Consider the following 17,051-nt stretch of genomic DNA (forward strand, 5'->3'; position numbering starts at 1 on the left):
TTATGTTTGTTTCAGGTCTGGGAAACAGAAACCAGTCTAGACCAGGGTTTAGGATTTTACAAACATCTAATTCAGTGTGTAAACCCCTTTGAAGCAGAAAAGTATTTAATACAGGGAATTAAGGCAGACAGAATTGGTGAGAGGGCTAAAAAAGTAAGCCCCAGGCTGGACCTCAGCATCACCACAGAACTGACCCGTGGGGAGCTGCTGCCTCTTCCATAACCAGGCAGTGGGGGAACCAGGAGGCTGCACTGGAACTACTGAGTACAAGAACACAGCACTACAGCTGCAACCCAGGGGTCAAGACACTCCTGCCAGTGCCACTATAATTACCTCCTGTCACCTGCTAAGCTGGTGGCTCCACACTGGAATACTGCTAAAGAAAAACTTGGTGCCTCCATGACTGTCTTGCCAGTAGCAAGTGTCAAAGCAGTAGGAAGATGGCCCCTGCCCCACTTCTGCCATCCTAATTCTAAAGAAGAGCATCTAACTGGTAGGATCTAAATAACTGTTAGTACCTTGCCTTAATAGAAGGTACCACAGAGAGAAGCAGGAATGCTGCTGAGGAGCTGGCATTCATGTCCAGCCCCCTGGAAGCGCTCAGCATCCACACCACCTCTGCCTCTCTGATGGCAGCCATGCACTTTGGGCAGTGATCATCAGCTTAAGGAGTGGTCTTGACTGGTCTAAGATCCCATCCCCCATAGGTTCAGAAATGGGCACATGACCCAATTCCGGCCAATGAGGTTCAAGGTGAGGTGTGCTGGAAGCTTCTTTGATTCTTCCTCTCTCTTACGAGAAAGGAAGCCAAGACTCTCTTCCTCCTGGAGGTAAATAAAGAAGCATGTCATCTGGTGACTGAGAAGGGAACCAGCCTGAAGCCCACACAGTAGATGGCAAAGCAGAGAGATGGAAGTCTGTGTCCTTGAGCCATCAGGGAGCCACTGAACCAACCACCCTGAAACTCATTCAAAGTGCTACCTCCAGTCTTCCTGGTATGTGGCAGGAGTGTCTTTATTATTTAAGTCAGTTGACACAGATTTTCTGTTACCTGCAGCCCAGAGCACCTCAACTGCTATATTAGTCCAGACTGCTTTTCACAATTATCTCAATGGTCAAGACCAGCTGGCAATCCTCGGACATTTCTCTGGTCACCTCTCTCTTCCACTCTTCACGATGACTATTTCAAATCTTCCACCTCCCTCCTCACTTTCAGCAGGTGACCTCAAAAGCAGCTTCACAAAGGAAACAGAAGCCATTAGATGGAGAAAAACTTCATCTTCCCAACATCACACACAAAAGCCAACCTACCCACCCACCCTGCACTCCCCGATCCTGCTCTCTCCCCCTTTCTCTTACCCACCAGAGAAAGGGATTGATTCCAGGGTATTAGCTACTGGAGGACCTAGAGAGCTGGCTCTTGGCTGTGCTTTAGAATCCCATCAAATATATATATGACCTACCCCTTCAGCCACGCTTGCAGTGTCAATTTCTTTCCTTCCCACTCACTCCCCAACCCACTTCAAATCACCTTCTGCAGCCAACATGCCATCAAAGGGTTCTCACTAAAGATTCCAAGGCCCCCTTGTCCCCACATCCAATGGACATTTTCAAAGTCCCCTCCAACAATAAACATAGTTGACCTTGCCCTCCTTCCAAATCACTGATTCCTCTTGGCTTCCAAATGTAACTCTCTGGTTCTCCTTCTACCTCCCTGGCAACTTTGCAGACTCACCTTACAGTTTGCATTCCCCAAGCTTCTCTCTCCTTCTCACTTACACTCTTCTGAAGCAATCTCATTACACCCATAGTTTCAGTTTCCACCCACAAGCAGATGATTCACAAATTTAGATTTCCAATTCCGACCTCTCCTCTGAGCTGCAAATCCCTATCTTCAGGCAGGCCGCCTCCACCTGGATTTCCCAAAGGTACCACCGACGCAGCATGGCTACGACTGCAGCCATGATTTGGTTCTCCTCCAGGGTTTCCCATCTCCAGGAATGGCACCAGCATCCATTCAGTCTTGCAGTCGCAAAATCCAGAAGTCATGCCTCCCACATCTGCCTCCCTCACCCCACCATAAAACCCATTACCAGGTTCTGTTGACTTTTCCTGTTTTCTCAGCCTCTACCTGGTCCACGGCCACCATCATCTCTTACCTGAACAAACAGACCAGTCTTCTCGGTGGTCTCCCTGGATCCATTCTGCTTCCCCCTCTCTTCTTCCTCTCTCCATAGCAGCCACAGGGATCTTTCCAAAAGTGCCTATCTGATCACCTCGTTCCCACCCTTTCTAACTGCTGAAAACCCTTCAAGGACTTCCCACTGTGTGGAGCAAAACAGAACCCCCGTAAGGTAACTTAGGAAGACTTACTGGTCTGGTCCTTCCCTCCCATCTCTTCGATTGAACCTGCAACTGTACACCCCTCTGTTCTTTGAGTTCCAGCCTCCTCTTTTCAGCAACTTTGCTCCTTCCTGCCACAAAGGATTTGCATACTTAAGCTGACCCCTACACCAGTAACATACCGTCTGCACCACTGTCAACACCACCCTTCAACTAACAGTAGGTGCTTTGTCATCCTTCATCTCTCAGCAGGTGGTCACTTCCTCAGCGACTGCAAGGCTGTGTTTTGCAGCACTTACTATCCATGTACTTAATTGGTATGATTTATTAGGCCATTATCTTCCTCCCCCACTGGACTGTAAGCTTCACGAGACAGGGACTGCATGTCATTTTGCCCACCATTAAGTCACCTGGGCCTAGCATAGTGCTTAGCCAATAGTAGGTGACCAGTAATTATTTTTTAATAAATGACATACATTTAGGCATTTAGTCTTACTCAATAATGGTGGCTATGTTGAAAAAAGAAGACTCTGTTCCCCATGGCCATAGCTGATGGGTCCAGAGGTGGGCACCTGACCAAGCCAGGTCAATCATTATCCTGCTCTTCATTTTTCTAGAATTGGAAATGCTCTCTGCAAGTAGAACTGTAACTTGAGAGTTGTGGCTCAGATGCTAGCTGCTTATCAATATCCACTCTCTGCTTCTTCCTTAGTAAGAGAACTCCAATTATGGCTGAGCAAAGTGCCACTATAAACAAAAATACATATTCTAGTTGCCCTTGCAGCCAGGGTGGACATGTAACCAATTTCTGAGCAATGACATGCAAGGGAAGTCTTATATGGAACTTTTGAGAGAGCTTGCTAAAAGGGAGGGGCTCATGTCCTTTTGCCCTTCCGTTTCTCCACTTCCTACCACGCTGGGACTTGAATGAGGTGGCTGGTCCTTCAGCGGCAATCACCAACCAGGAGGTGACCTTGAGAATGATTACCCTACTCTAAAGGGTAGCAAAAAGATAGGAAGGGCCTGTGCCCTTAATGACCATGGAGCAGCCACTGCAGCCCTGAACTTCTACTGCCAGACTCTTCTGTTTTCATGAAAGGAAGCACTTTTGGGTGTTTTAACCCTCTCCTGTCAGCCCTGTTACTAGAAGCCAAGCATAATCCCTGTTGACAGCCATTTTCATATCATGTAGAGGTATCCTTCTGCCAAGTGAGAGGGAGAAAAAATCTCTGAACCCATTTTCCCTGAAGTCTGCAGCCAAGAGCCCTAATTTTTATTAAGCTAATTCCCATTGGCTTTCTGTCACTTGCAAACAATAGTCTTGATTTCTAAAATGAGACTCATCTGGAAATGCAGACACAGAAGGGCCTTCCAAATTGACTATTAATTTAAACTGTAATCAAACTGCTAATATTTATTAAGCACTTATAATATGTTGGGGACTATTCTAAGGACTTTACTTACATCATCTCTTTTCTTTCATCCAACAACCATACAAATCAGATGCCATTATTATGCCAACTTTGCAGATTAGGAAACCAAGGCACAAATGGTGACTGGCCCAATAATAAGTGGCAGAGCTGCAATTTTAACCTAAGCAAGGTACAGAACTGTAGAGGATGATCAGCGCCAAATCCCCCCTTTGTCTTCCTTTCAGTTCCCCAATAGCAAAGTCTGAGACTTGAATACAGATAGTTTATTTAGGAGGTGATCCCAGGAAGCAGGAAGCAGGAAGCAGGAAGGGGGGTTAGTGAGGCCACTGCTGTAGCAATGGGAATCAGTACTACTGGTCTCTGTGAAGGGTCCAGAAAGGTCCAGAATGCCTCTCAGAATTGTCCACCTATGAGGATGGAAAGTTGACATGTATTCATCAGCCCTTGTACACAGGGAACTTGGGCTGGGAAGCTGGCAGTGAGTCTGGGAAGCTGGCAGTGAGTCTGGGCTTGCACAGAACTTCCCACGACAATTGCACCTACAAAGGTGGGCCAAGGAGCATGATTCTGCCACCAGAGGCCTCCACTACACCCTTGGTCCCACATCAACAAACTTCACATTTGTTCGACATTCACCCATCACTTAACCTATCTGAGTGGCTCAGAGGAGGCTGGACCCACGGGGTGGCTGAAGGAGCTCCTCTAAGCCAATCACAATCATCCTAGTGGGTGACAGGTTCGAGAGCACATTATTAAACAGCTCAGCAAAGGCATGTCCTTGGAGAATGTATTGATCCTGGGTAGGCATGTGATTCAGGAGAGCCCAAACAGACTGATCTTGGAGAAGTAATCCTCTCTCTCTTCTGGCAAGGGAAGGAGGCTGCCCCAGTTCGCCCTGGCAGTCACGAAAAGAAGGCACCAGAGCTGAAAAAGAAAGAGGTGAATTTTCTGCTAAAACAAAACAAAACAACAACAACAACAAAAACCCAGTAGCTTAGGGGTTGGCAGAAGAGATAGAAGAAATGAGAGGAAAACAGGAAAAGAGAGTGGAAGACTAAACAACATGGCAGAAGTCTGTGATCCAAGTTGTAGAAATGGACAAAAGTGTTATACAGGTTAGAGAATTTTAAATTTCTAGATAGGGAGACTTCATATTGAGAAGAAGTCAATACTCCCCAAAACAATTTACAGATTCAATGCAGTTCTGATCAAAATTCCAGCAGACACTTTTGCAGAAATGAAAAAGCCAGTCATCAAATTCATATGGAATGACAAGGGGACCCAAATAGCCCAAAACATCTTGAAAAAAAAACAAAGTTGAAAGACTCACATTTTCCAATTTTAAAACTTAGCACAACTCTACATTAATCAAAACAAGGTGGACAAACAGACCAATGAAATAGAATTGAGAGTTCAGAAATAAATCCATACATCTGTAGCCAATAAAAGGGTTTTTGTGTTTTTTTTTTTTAATGTTTATTTATTTCCCCCCAGAAATTCCAGAGATTTAATGTCCCTGGGCAGTCCTCAACCAGTGAGGGACAGGAGTCAAGGAATAAGTCACCCAGCTCCCCTGCCCAAGGGACAGTCCTGGGTCTTCCCAAATTGCCTACCAAGTTAGCCTGCTCATTACCATGCCTCCCCTTGGCATTTCTCTCTTCCACATCTCTTCCTGGGATCACCTCCTAGAAAGGACGGTGTTCTCCAAAGATGGTCACAACATCCCGCAAGTTCTTTTAGAGCCTTGCTACTCCTCCTATGGCAGCTTGGAGCCACACGCCCCAGAAAAACCTGTTCTTAAACTTAATCCATTCCTTGACTTTACAGTTAAGGTGTGACCCAATCCAACTAGAATGGGTCTCCATCCTATTACTGGAGTCATTTATTTTAATTTTTATTTTTTAAATTTATTTCTCTCCCCTTGCTCCCCCCTTCCCCCCCAGTTGTCTGCTCTCTGTGTCCATTCACTATGTGTTCTTCTGTGCCCGCTTGTATTCTTCTTAGCAGCACCAGGAATCTATGTCTCTTTTTGTTGCGTCATCTTGCTGCATCAGCTCTCCGTGTGTGCGGCGCCACTCTCGGGCAGGCTGCGCCTTTTTTGCGTGGGGCGGCTCTCCTTACAGGGTACACTCCTTGCACGTGGGGCTCCCCCACACAGGGGACACCCCTGCATGGCATGGCACTCCTTGCACGTATCAGCACTGTGCATGGGCCAGCTCACCACACGGGTCAGGAGGCTCTGGGTTTGAATCCTGATGGAGTCCTTTATAAGCAAAATGAAATTCAGACAGAAAGACAGACACAGGAAGCAAGAAGCCTAAGGTCAATGGAACCTGGAGGAGAAGGGAGAGGCCAGGAGAGGCTGCCATGTGCATCACCATGTGGCAGAGGAGCCAAGGACAAAAGATCACTGGCAGCCAGACCCAGAATGCCAATCTTTGGGAAGAAAGCATCTCCTTGATGGCACCTTTATTTGGACTTTTTCCTAGCCTCAAGACTGTGAGCTAATAAATTCCCATTACATAAGCCAACCCATTGCAAGATATTTGCTTGAGCAGCCAAGGAAACTAAAGCACCTCCTATCAAGAGGTGGAGTCTAATCCCCTTCCCTTGAACCTGGGAGGGCTTGTGACATGTCAGACATGATGTTCTGTGACTTCCAAGACTAGACTGGAAAAGGCCATAAAGCTTCTACCAGTTCTCTTGGGACAACTGCTCTTGGATTCCAGCTGCAATGGTATGAAGAAGCCCAGGACACATAGAGAGGCCATGAGTAAGTGTTCTGCCTGAAAATCCTAGTTAAGGTCCCAGCCAACAGGCAATATCATCCACCAGACATGTAACTGAAGACACCTTCAGATGATTCTGACTCTGGCAGTCAAGTCACCCCAAGATGTTGAGTCAATCCCCTGGCTGATTGCCCAGATATTGTACAAAAGAAATACGTAGTCCCCAGTGTGCCCTCTCTGAATTCTAGAGCCACAGAATCTGTGAGATATAAAATGGTTGTATTATTCCACTAAATATTGGGATGGTTTGTTCTGCAGCAATAGCAACTAGAACACCTCCCAAATAAGCTACCTGCAGAGCAGTCCTAGTTTTAGGGTCTACTTTTGGAGAAAGACAAACTAAGATAAAAGGATTTGGGGTAGATCTCAGAATTTCTCCAGTTAACAGTTTCTAGGCTTACATAAGTCCCAGTCAAAGGCACCTTATCTTAATAACCCCAGTAAGAAGTTTAAACCTGAGTCTCATTGGTTCGAAGATAGACCAATAATTGAGCTAACTGACCACTATCTGCCCAACTGACCACACAGTCTTGAGAATGGGGAAAGGAAAGACTCCTGCAGAAAAACTGGGTTGCAGCTTCCAGGCCTTGCCTATTCTTTTCAGGCACCAGGGGCCAATCACTTCACGGACAGTAAACCCTACAGAGTTCAGAGATGAGTGCCAATCAAGTTAAACCAGTCAGGTAGTTTTCTTGACAGGAATTCGTATTGGCATGGCATGTGATAGAATTCTTGCCAATGAGATGTGAGAAGTCTCTTGGGGATTTTAAGAAGAGGCCTCTTAAAAAGAGGCACAAAGGGATGTCCTAAAGTCAGCTTTGAATGTTGTTGTATAGTGATGTGATGCCTAGCGCTACAGCAGCCATCTTGGGACCATGAAAGGCAAGTCTGAGGACAAAAGCCAGAACATAGAGAATGGAAGCACAAAAAAAATGAAAAGAACCTGGATCTTTGATCATATTGGTTTGTTTTTTTTTAAGATTTATTTATTTCTCTCTCCTCTCCCCTCCCCGGTTGTCTGTTCTCTGTGTCTATTTGCTGCGTCTTCTTTGTCTGCTTCTGTTGTTGTTAGCAGCACAGGAATCTGTGTTTCTTTTTTTGTTGCGTCATCTTGTTGTGTCAGCTCTCCGTGTGGGCACCATCCCTGGGCAGGCTGCACTTTCTTTCGCGATGGGCGGCTCTCCTTATGGGGCGCACTCCTTGCGCGTGGGGCTCCCCTACATGGGGACACCCCTGCATGGCAGGGCACTCCTTGCGCACATCAGCACTGTGCATGAGCCAGCTCCACACGGGTCAAGGAGGCCCGGGTTTGAACCGCAGACCTCCCAAGTGGTAGACAGATGCCCTAACCACTGGGCCAAGTCCACCGCCTTTGATCATATTGTTGAACTGCCTCTTTACCAACCTTAGATACACCTACCTCCAAATATTACATTATTTGAGAAAACAAATCTTAATGTTTCAGCCATTTTGAGTTGGGTAAAGGTACCTTAACATATAGAACTTGGTACGAGAAGTGGGAACATCACTGGGCATACCATGGTAAGAGACTCAGGTCAAATCTCCATTTTTCTATTTCAGAAGCTTTCACTTGCCTCTTCTTCCTTCCTATACTTCAGAATTTTAGAAGGGACAAGTTCTTTCTTGAAATTCTCTAAGACCATGCACCAATAATTCTGGGGCTGAAGTATAAGGGTTTCTATGTCCTAAAACAAAGCATGCTTTAGAGGCTGTATTAGTCAGCCAAAGGGATGCTGATGCAAAGTATCAGAAATCTGTTGATTTTTATAAAGGATATTTATTTGGGGTAAAAGCTTACAGTTATACAAGGCCCTATAGAGTCCAACTCAAGGTTGCTTTTCTCAACAAAGTCAGTTGCCACATGTTGAAGCAAGATAGTTGCCCATCTCTGTGAGAGTTCAGCCTTCCTCTCTTTCAGCTACAGGCTGGCATAGGGTTTGTTTCTTTCTAGGCTGTCTCAGCTGAGCTGCTCTGTTCTCTTCAGCTGCAGGCTAGCAGGCAAATGGCTCATTTCTCTTCCTGGGGCCACAGGATCAAAGTTTTCTCTTCTGCTTAGTCTATTGAGGTCTTTTTCTTCCTGTGCCTTCTTCTTCTGTGTCTTCTTGAGTGCCTGTTTATATCAGCCCTCCAAGGGGCTGGGGACCTAACCTGAGTTACACCCAACTGGGATGGTCAAATCAAAGCCCTAATGTTAACATAATGTAATTAAAAACATCTCAGCTGAATCTAATACCATCGAAGGGGATCACACCCAGAGGAAGAGACCAGTTTACAAACATAATCCTCCTTTTTTTGGAATTTATAAATAATATCAAACTGCTAAAGAGGCTAACTGCAGAGAGGGAAAGGTCAAGTCAAATTCATAATGGCCTCAGAATTCTAAGGCTTTGCAAGAGACTAAGAACCTAATGTGGGTAATCTTAAACGGCAAAATGGGATGTTAGGCAATTTATGTTTCTATATTTGGAAGAGCTAATTCACAGAGCACTTTTGTGCATCTTCCCAACTCACATGGAGTGATGGGCAGCATTAACCCATTTTATAGATGGGAGAACTGGGGTTCAGGTGTCATAGTAACTAGCTGAAGGCTTTGTGGGGCCCCCTAGTCCACGCAGCTGCTCCCCCAGTGGGCACCATCTCCATGTTTTCTCCAGCTAACGGGGGAATATGCATTTCCCCCAGCCTGGGCAGAAGGACCAAATCAGATGTGCCTGTCCCACTTCCCAGCTTTCGCTTGAGCTGCTCCTGCAGCTGGAATGTCCTTTATTCAGCACTTTCTATGTGCCAGTACTTTTGTGTTTATTTTCACTTACACTCCCTAGCAACCCTATGAAACAGGTATTTTTATTGTTCTCTCTTTGACCAGAGAGGAAACAGACACTGAGAAGTTGAGTGATCTTCCCAGGTCACACAGTTCATACGTAGTGGAGCCAGGTTCTGAATCCGTAACATCCAAGTGATTCCAGAGTCTACACTCTAAACTACACCCCATTCTAACCTCTCCCCCTCCGGGACCAAACCATTTTCTGGTTTGAATGGCCTCCTCCAAGGAGCCTTGCCTGATGCCTGCTCTTGCTCAGCACTCGGGGGCTCATGGTAAATCCAGCCACTTTGCCTGGTTGCCACATGGAAGACCTATTTAACCCCCACCCTCCACATCTCCCCATAACCATTTAGAAGGGAAGACCAAGGCTCAGAGAGGCCAAGCAACTTGCCCAAGACCACAAAACTAGGGAGTCGCCAGAAGGGTCCGAGATGCTAATAAACACCTGGAATTTAAAAGCAGAAGCCTCTGCCCACCTCCTCCCTGGCCCCAGGGGTACTGGGTGCTGAGCCTGGGGTCAGCGGACAGGACTCGGAGCAAAAGAGGGCAGGTGTGTCTGCAACTAAATCATGACCGGCCGCAGCCTCATCTATAAACCGGGGTCGGTGGTTAAGTGGCCCTGGACTCTGGACACAGCTGGCCTTTCTTTTCGGCGGCCCTACCACCGACCTACTTCCTGCAGGTGCCGCGAGGATACGAGGAGACGGTCAGCGTGGGGCTTCCGGGCAGGGCCTACCGTCAGCCACGCCTCCACGCGGCTCCAGGGACGGTCACCCTCAGAGGAGGGGGCGCCGCTCGGGTCGGGCGGCCTTGGACATGTACCCAGGCCACTCACTAGCGCCGTCACTTAGCTCTGTGTCTTAGTTTCCTCGTCTGTGGAAAGGGAATAATAACTATACGCACCTTGCAGCGTTGTCTGGAGTTTTAAATAAGTTTCGCGTCTGCACAGGGTTTGGAACGACGCCGACGCCGTCGGCACCCCCTGCGGGGATTGGACAGCCATTATCATCGCCACGGCTCCAAGGGCCGGGGGCGCCGACGCAGCCGGTTTGCCGACTCATCCTCGGTCAGCAGGTCGCGCCGCCGCCCCCTCTCGCGGCTGAGTCACCCGGGCCGCGCGTCACCCGCTCTCCTCCCGCCCACGACCTGCAAACTCACCCTGAGTCAGCCGGCCCCGGCGCTTCCACTCCCGGGAGGCCGCGCCGCGGAGCGGGGACGGCGAGGCCCCCCCAGGCAGAGAGGGGAGCCCGGCGCCCGGCCCCGGGGCGCCCGGGGAGGCGAGGGGGTGCCCCGCGGGGGGGACACGGCAGGGATGGGGGCAGGGCCACTGCGGGGCCCGGTGGGGGGACGCGCTTGGTCCCCCGCCTGCGCGCGCAGAATGGTTCGGCCCGGTCGGAGTTAAAGCCCGGGAGGCGGCGCGGAGCGCGGCGGAGGCGCGATGGGGCTGCGCGCCGGGGGAACCGTGGGTAGGGCCGCGGCGAGCCGAGGGGCGCCCGAAGGACCCGGGAGGGGCGGCGGCGCGCAGGGGGGCAGCATCCACTCGGGCTGTATCGCCGCAGTGCACAACGTGCCGCTGAGCGTGCTCATCCGGCCGCTGCCGTCTGTGCTGGATCCAGCCAAGGTGCAGAGCCTCGTGGACACGATCCGGGTGAGGCCCCGGGGAGGCCGGAGGGAGGGCTCCGGAGGAGGAAGGTAGCGCTGGGTATGAGATGGGACAGCTTCCAGGTCCTGCCCAAGCGAGTGCACGGTTTGCTGTGTGACCTTGAACCAGTGGTTGGACCTCTCTGGGCCTGTTACCTCACTTGAACAAGGAGAGGATGAGATGAGAGGATTAAAATAATGATAACTAATGCTTAAAAAGATAACACTCGCCATGGCCCAGGAGATTTTTAAGTGCTTTAGCTTCCTCATACCAACCTATGAGCTAGAGACTATTGTCCGTTTTAAAGAAGAGGAAATTGAGGCACAGGAGGATTTAGCATCTTGTCCAAGATCAGGCCCTTAGAAAGAGGCAAAGCCAGAATTCACGCCCCGGCAGCCAGACCTCAGTGCCCAGCTGCGTGGCCACCACACTATCTGGAGTCACTTCTGGCTGTGAAAGCAGTAACAGTAGGACTGGGCATGGCATTTCTTCTAGGAGGCCCTTGCCTGAGCCAGAACTGGGTGAGAAAGGTCGGCACTGTCCCCAAGGAGAGAGTTTCGGAATGCCTGGGTGATCCTGTTAGGAATTTGGGAGTGGGAGGACATGCGGATGTGATAGGTTGGACCTATGTGGCATTGGGCGTCCCTTCCCCCAGACCCTTGGAAGGTGACCACCTGGGGCCCAAACCCCACCAGACCCCTCCACAGCCAGCCCGAGTGCCTTTCAGGCCTGCAGTTTGCAAGCGTCCTTGCATCATTCTGGTCTCCATCCTCCAGCCGCCCTTGCTAGTGGGCCTCCGGCCTGACCCACTGTCCCTTAGCCCGAGGCATTTTTCCCGATAGTACTTCTATGAGCCTGAGATTATAGTGCACATTTATTAGTCTGTGTTCTACTGTCTGTCTTCTTCACTGCATGTGAACACCACAAGGGCAGGGACATTGTCATATCTTTTGGCTGTTTCCTCAACACCCAGCACAGTGCCTGGCCATTTGTGAGAAAGAGGGAGGATGGAAGGCAGAGAGGGAGGTAGCCACGCATGCTCTTTCTCACCACCGGGCCTTTGCACAGCCTTTCTCCCCTGCCAGGAAAACACTTCTCTCTCTTCTTTCTGACTCCTCCTCAGTCTTCTTGCCTCAGTGTCAGTGTTTCTTCTGTCCCCATCCTGGGGTTAGGGCCTTCCTGTGCCCCCACCCCTGCACCCCCAGCCACCTGCATGCCACCAGATAGCTCTAACCCCTCTGGGTTTGGGTGGCCTGTTGAGATGCCCGCCTTCCACACATGCTCTGTGAGGGCAGGAACCCAGTCTGCTTTGCTCATGTCTGTATTTTCTATGGCTTCTGTCAGAAATGACCACAAAGAAAACGTGCTGGGGCACTTAAGACACCGTACATTTGTTCTCTTGGTTCTGGAGGTCAGAAGTCCAAAGTGGGTCTCCCTGAGCTAAAATCAAGGTGTGGTAGGTCACATTCCCTTCTGGAAGTTCTAGAGGGAGAATCCATTTCCTTGCCTTTTCCAGCTTCAGAGGCCACTGGCATTCCCTGGCTTTCCTCCGTCTTCCAGGTCAGCAGCAGCAAGTCAAGGCCTTCTCACATCACATCACTCCCACCTCCTCTCCTGCCCCCCTCGTCCACTTTTAAGTGATTACATCGGGCCCACGCCTCTAATCCAGCATAATCTCCCCATCCCGAGATCCTTAACCCAATCATATCTGCAAAGTCTATTTTGCCATGTAAGGTAACATAGTCACAGTTTCCAAGGACATCTTTGGAGGCCCATCACTCTCCCCACCCACCCGTTTTGCCCCCAGCACGGGGCCTCCCTGGCACTGTGCAGGAGCCAGACGCCGTGGGCTGGGCACTGCTCACGCTCACACATGCTCAGTGACTCTGCAGCAGCCCTTGGGGGTGCCTTATTCCCATTTGACAAATGAGGGTGAATGATGCTCAGAAAGTTGAGGTCACTTCCCCAAGGCCCCCGGCTGCTCACTGGAGCTGTGAAGATTTCAGTTGAGCTTGCCAGGTTCCAGAGCCCTGGTGTGGAACTGCTGGGCCTCCCTGCCTAATAAGCACTTATGGAATAAATGAATAAATGAACCTATTGTGGCATAATAGACAACACGAGGGCCCGTGGCGGGAAGCCCTTCAGGCACTTGACGCAGGCTCCCAGGGAACTCCACTTCACAGCCACCCCACCCCACCCAGACTTCCCCTGCTTGGAGGAGGACCCACCCACCAGCACACAGTCTCTAAGAGGAAGTCACCTCCGCTCACATCCATCCCTCTTCAAGTCCCATCAGGTCTGGCACATGTCTGAGACGTGTCTGCCTCTCTTTGTCCCCACCACACGCTCACCCAAGACAGCGTCTTTTGCTGCTTCACACCTGCAGAAGCCTCTTCATTGTCCTCCCACCTTCTGCCCTTGACCACACCACAGACCTTTTCTCCCATGGCATCATATCATATTACCCTGCCCAGCCTAAAGCCCCCAGGGTCTACCCACTGCTCTTAGAAGCAAAAACCACATTTCTTATGGTGGCCCCAGGACCCTGCACAGTCTGACTCCTGCTGACCTTTCTGACCTCTTCATCTATACCTTGACCCCTTGAGTCTAGTCCAGACACTCTGAGCACAAGGAGTTGCTGTGCCTCATTCTGGCCACAGGCCCTTTGCATTGCTGTTCCCTCTGCCTGGAATGCACTTCCCTCGGCTCATGCCCAGCGCCTGCTGCTGCGCACGTCCATGTGCCAAGCACTGTCCCCAGTCTTCATGTATTAGTTCATGTGACCCACCACCTCTGTGAAGTGGGTCTATTATATTCATCCCCATTTAATAGGTGGTGCAGCTGAGGCACAAGGAGGCTACCTGCCCAAGGTCACATAGCTGTTTAGGTAGCAGAACTAAGGTTTGAACCCAAGCAGTCAGGCTTTGATCCTAAACTATTCCACCTTCCTGTCCTCCCAAGAGGACTTCTCAACGTTGAGGTCTGCTCCACTGTCACTTCAGAGAGGCCTGAGGGACCCCCTCCCTGCCATGTGTTGCATATTGTCTTCATTTATCCTTCTCCAACATTCACTTCTGCATTCCATCTTCCCCACTAGACTGAACGCCCCGTGGTGGCAGGGCCTGTGTCTGCCTTGTTCCAGCTGTAATGTATTCTAGAAACCACAGTCTAGAGCAGTAGGCATATAGTACGTGTGTTTTGCTGGCAAATCTTTAACAACCTGGTCTCCAAGGGGGAAAAAGGACCTGAAGGGTAACATCTGCCAACCCCCGTGTGAGTGCCCTCTCCATGGCTGATTTTCAGGCTACAAAGGTGATGCCATCCAGCGCACAAGATTCCTAAAATCTAACTGTTGGCTTTTGGGAGCGGGGTGAGCCGGCTCAGCACCTCCCTGGTAGAAGCTTGACATGTTGCCCTTGTGTAGTGCTGTGCTCACCCACCCGTTGCCCCTTCTCCCTAGGAGGACCCCGACAGCGTGCCCCCTATCGACGTCCTCTGGATCAAAGGGGCCCAGGGTGGTGACTACTTCTACTCCTTTGGCGGCTGCCACCGCTACGCGGCCTACCAGCAGCTCCAGCGGGAGACCATCCCTGCCAAGCTCGTGCAGTCCACCCTGTCGGACCTGAGGGTGTACCTGGGCGCTTCCACACCTGACTTACAGTAACAGCCTCTTTGGCACCTGCCACAAACCCCGAGAGCCCAGAAGACTCGGCCAGTGACTGGGGCACCCAGTGGTGTGGCAGGCATTCATTCTCTTTGCAGCTGGGTGAGGTCTGACTCTAGGCAGCCTCTTCACTAGCTGCAAGTCTGTGGACTCACTTATGAACAGGAAAATCGAGTTTCCACCTCTGTGAAAATGTGGGTCATTTCTTGCCCTGAAGGGATTACTGGGAGAACTAAATGAGAAAGGAGATGGGGTTTGGAGAACCACAAGCTGCTGGCTCCCAATTCCCAGGGATAAGGATCCTTCCTCATTTTCATCTTTATATACCCTGTTTTGTGGAATACGTTGAGCTGCAAGTAAAGGAAAACCCAGCTTATAGTGGCTTGAATGGAGAGGTTTGTTTTTTTTCATACAACAAAATCTGGAGGCAGGTAGCTATTGGTTCAGCAGCTCCGCTAAGTCCGAGCTCACATCGCTGACCCTTTTGGCCTTTCCCTCATGTGATGTGTTACTTCATTGTCTCAAGATGGTGCTGTACTTCCAGGAATCATGCCTGCGTTCCGGGAAGGAAGGGGAGGAGGCAGTGAGGGGCCAAGCCAGCTGATCCTGTCACTTCTATCGAACATAAAACTTTTCCCAGTGGCCTGTTTCCTGCTCTCCTCTGCATATTTCCTTTTAGGTCTTGATCCAAAACAGGCACCATTACCACCCCTAAGTGTAAAGAAAGCCTAAGACAGCAAGGAACAACATTGCCATGATTGGATAGAGCAGTCATGTTCCATCTTCTGGGACTGGTGCATGCTGCCTCCTGAAATACAATTGGGATCCTGCTACCAAGAGAGAAGTAAGGAATCAAGTAGCAGCTAACCTTTCCTGTGTAACAAACCATTCCAAAACCTAGCAGCTATCTGCCCACAATTCTATGGGTTAGCAGTTTGGGCTGGACTTACTTTGGCAGTTCTGCTGGCATCACCTGGGGTCACTCAGGGCCTGCAGTAAGCTGTCAGATCAGCTGGGGCTGGATGGTCTAGGATAGCCTTACTCACTTAGCTTGCAGTTGGCAGGCTGTTGGCTGGGGTGGCTCAGTTCTCCTCCAAGTGGCCTCTCCAGCAGGCTAACTTGGGCTCATTCAAGTGATAGTCTCAAGGTTGTGAAAGAGACGATTGAATTTGCGAGCTTTCTTGAGTTGTAGGCCTGGAGCTGGTACATCATCATCTTCTGCTAAGTTCTTTTGATCAGAGTGAATCACAAGGCTGGTCTAGATTCAAGCGGTGGCGAAATAGACTGTACCTCTTTTTTTTTTTTCTTCGAGAATTTATTAATGTGGTTTATTATGCTAATTTACTTTAATGTGTGGAACACATTTATCATTATGGTATGTAATTATTTTAATGTGTTTTTGGATTAGGTTTGCATGGTTTCTTTTAGCATTTTTTTGTTGTATTTTTTTTGAAGATACATAAATCACAAAAAATGTTACATTAAAAAATATAAGAGGGGAAGCGGACTTGGCCCAATGGATAGGGCATCCACCTATCACATGGGAGGTCCACGGTTCAAACTCCAGGCTTCCTTGACCCATGTGGAGCTGGCCCATGCGCAGCGCTGATGCACGCAAGGAGTGCCGTGCCACACAGGGGTGTCCCCGCGTAGGGGAGCCCCATGCGCAAGGAGTGTGCCCCATAAGGAGAGCCACCCAGCGCGAAAGAAAGTGCAGCCTGCCCAGGAATGGCACCACACACACGGAGAGCTGACACAAAGAGATGACGCAACCAAAAGAGACACAGATTCCCGTGCCTCTGATAAGGATAGAAGCGGTCACAGAAGAACACACAGCGAATGGACACAGAGAGCAGACAACTGGGGGAGAGGGGAGAGAAATAAATAAATTAATCTTAAAAAAAATTATTTAAAAAAAAAAAATATATATATATATAAGAGGTTCCCATATACCCCACACAGCACCCCCAGACTATACCTCTTGATGGGAAGAGTGACAAAGAGTTTGTGCCCATTTTTACTCTATCATAAATGATTTGGAGTAGGCAAATAACAGTGCTCCCCCTCCCCTCCTCTTGTCCTCCCTCATGCTCTGTTTCTCTTTCTCTTGCACAGGGCCTCAATCTGTCTGAAGCACTAAGACAGTGTCCTGGCCCTCAAGGTCTGGGGGAAGAAGTGATAGGGAGGGACCAGATCTCCCTAGAGGCTAGGGCTGCTCCAGCTGGTGCATCTTTCATTGTCCAGCTGCAGTGGTGGGGCATACCAGAAGGGCTTCTGAAAACCAAGAGTCCCGGGTCGTGGGAGCTAGAGGAAGGGCCCAGAGTAAGGCAGGTCT

General features: G+C 49.7%; 1 protein-coding gene and 1 long non-coding RNA gene across 2 annotated transcripts; one reads left to right on the top strand and one right to left on the bottom strand.

Annotated features, from left to right (window-relative positions):
* Positions 1–47: 47 nt before the first annotated feature.
* On the bottom strand, positions 48–10,559 carry LOC131275760 (uncharacterized). Its single transcript, XR_009183183.2, has 3 exons — positions 10,314–10,559; positions 3,808–4,700; positions 48–1,235 (listed from the first exon to the last, which is right to left on the bottom strand). It is a non-coding gene; the product is annotated as an uncharacterized lncRNA (long non-coding RNA).
* A 256-nt stretch (positions 10,560–10,815) lies between these two features.
* On the top strand, positions 10,816–15,104 carry SRXN1 (sulfiredoxin 1). The gene is made up of 2 exons (XM_058286836.2): positions 10,816–11,058; positions 14,513–15,104. Exons 1-2 carry the CDS (start codon positions 10,849–10,851, stop codon positions 14,714–14,716), a joined length of 414 nt encoding a protein of 137 aa, XP_058142819.1. The 5' UTR covers positions 10,816–10,848; the 3' UTR covers positions 14,717–15,104.
* Positions 15,105–17,051: the final 1,947 nt, after the last annotated feature.

This window comes from Dasypus novemcinctus, chromosome 24, assembly GCF_030445035.2.
Source record: "Dasypus novemcinctus isolate mDasNov1 chromosome 24, mDasNov1.1.hap2, whole genome shotgun sequence".
Taxonomy (NCBI): domain Eukaryota; kingdom Metazoa; phylum Chordata; class Mammalia; order Cingulata; family Dasypodidae; genus Dasypus; species Dasypus novemcinctus.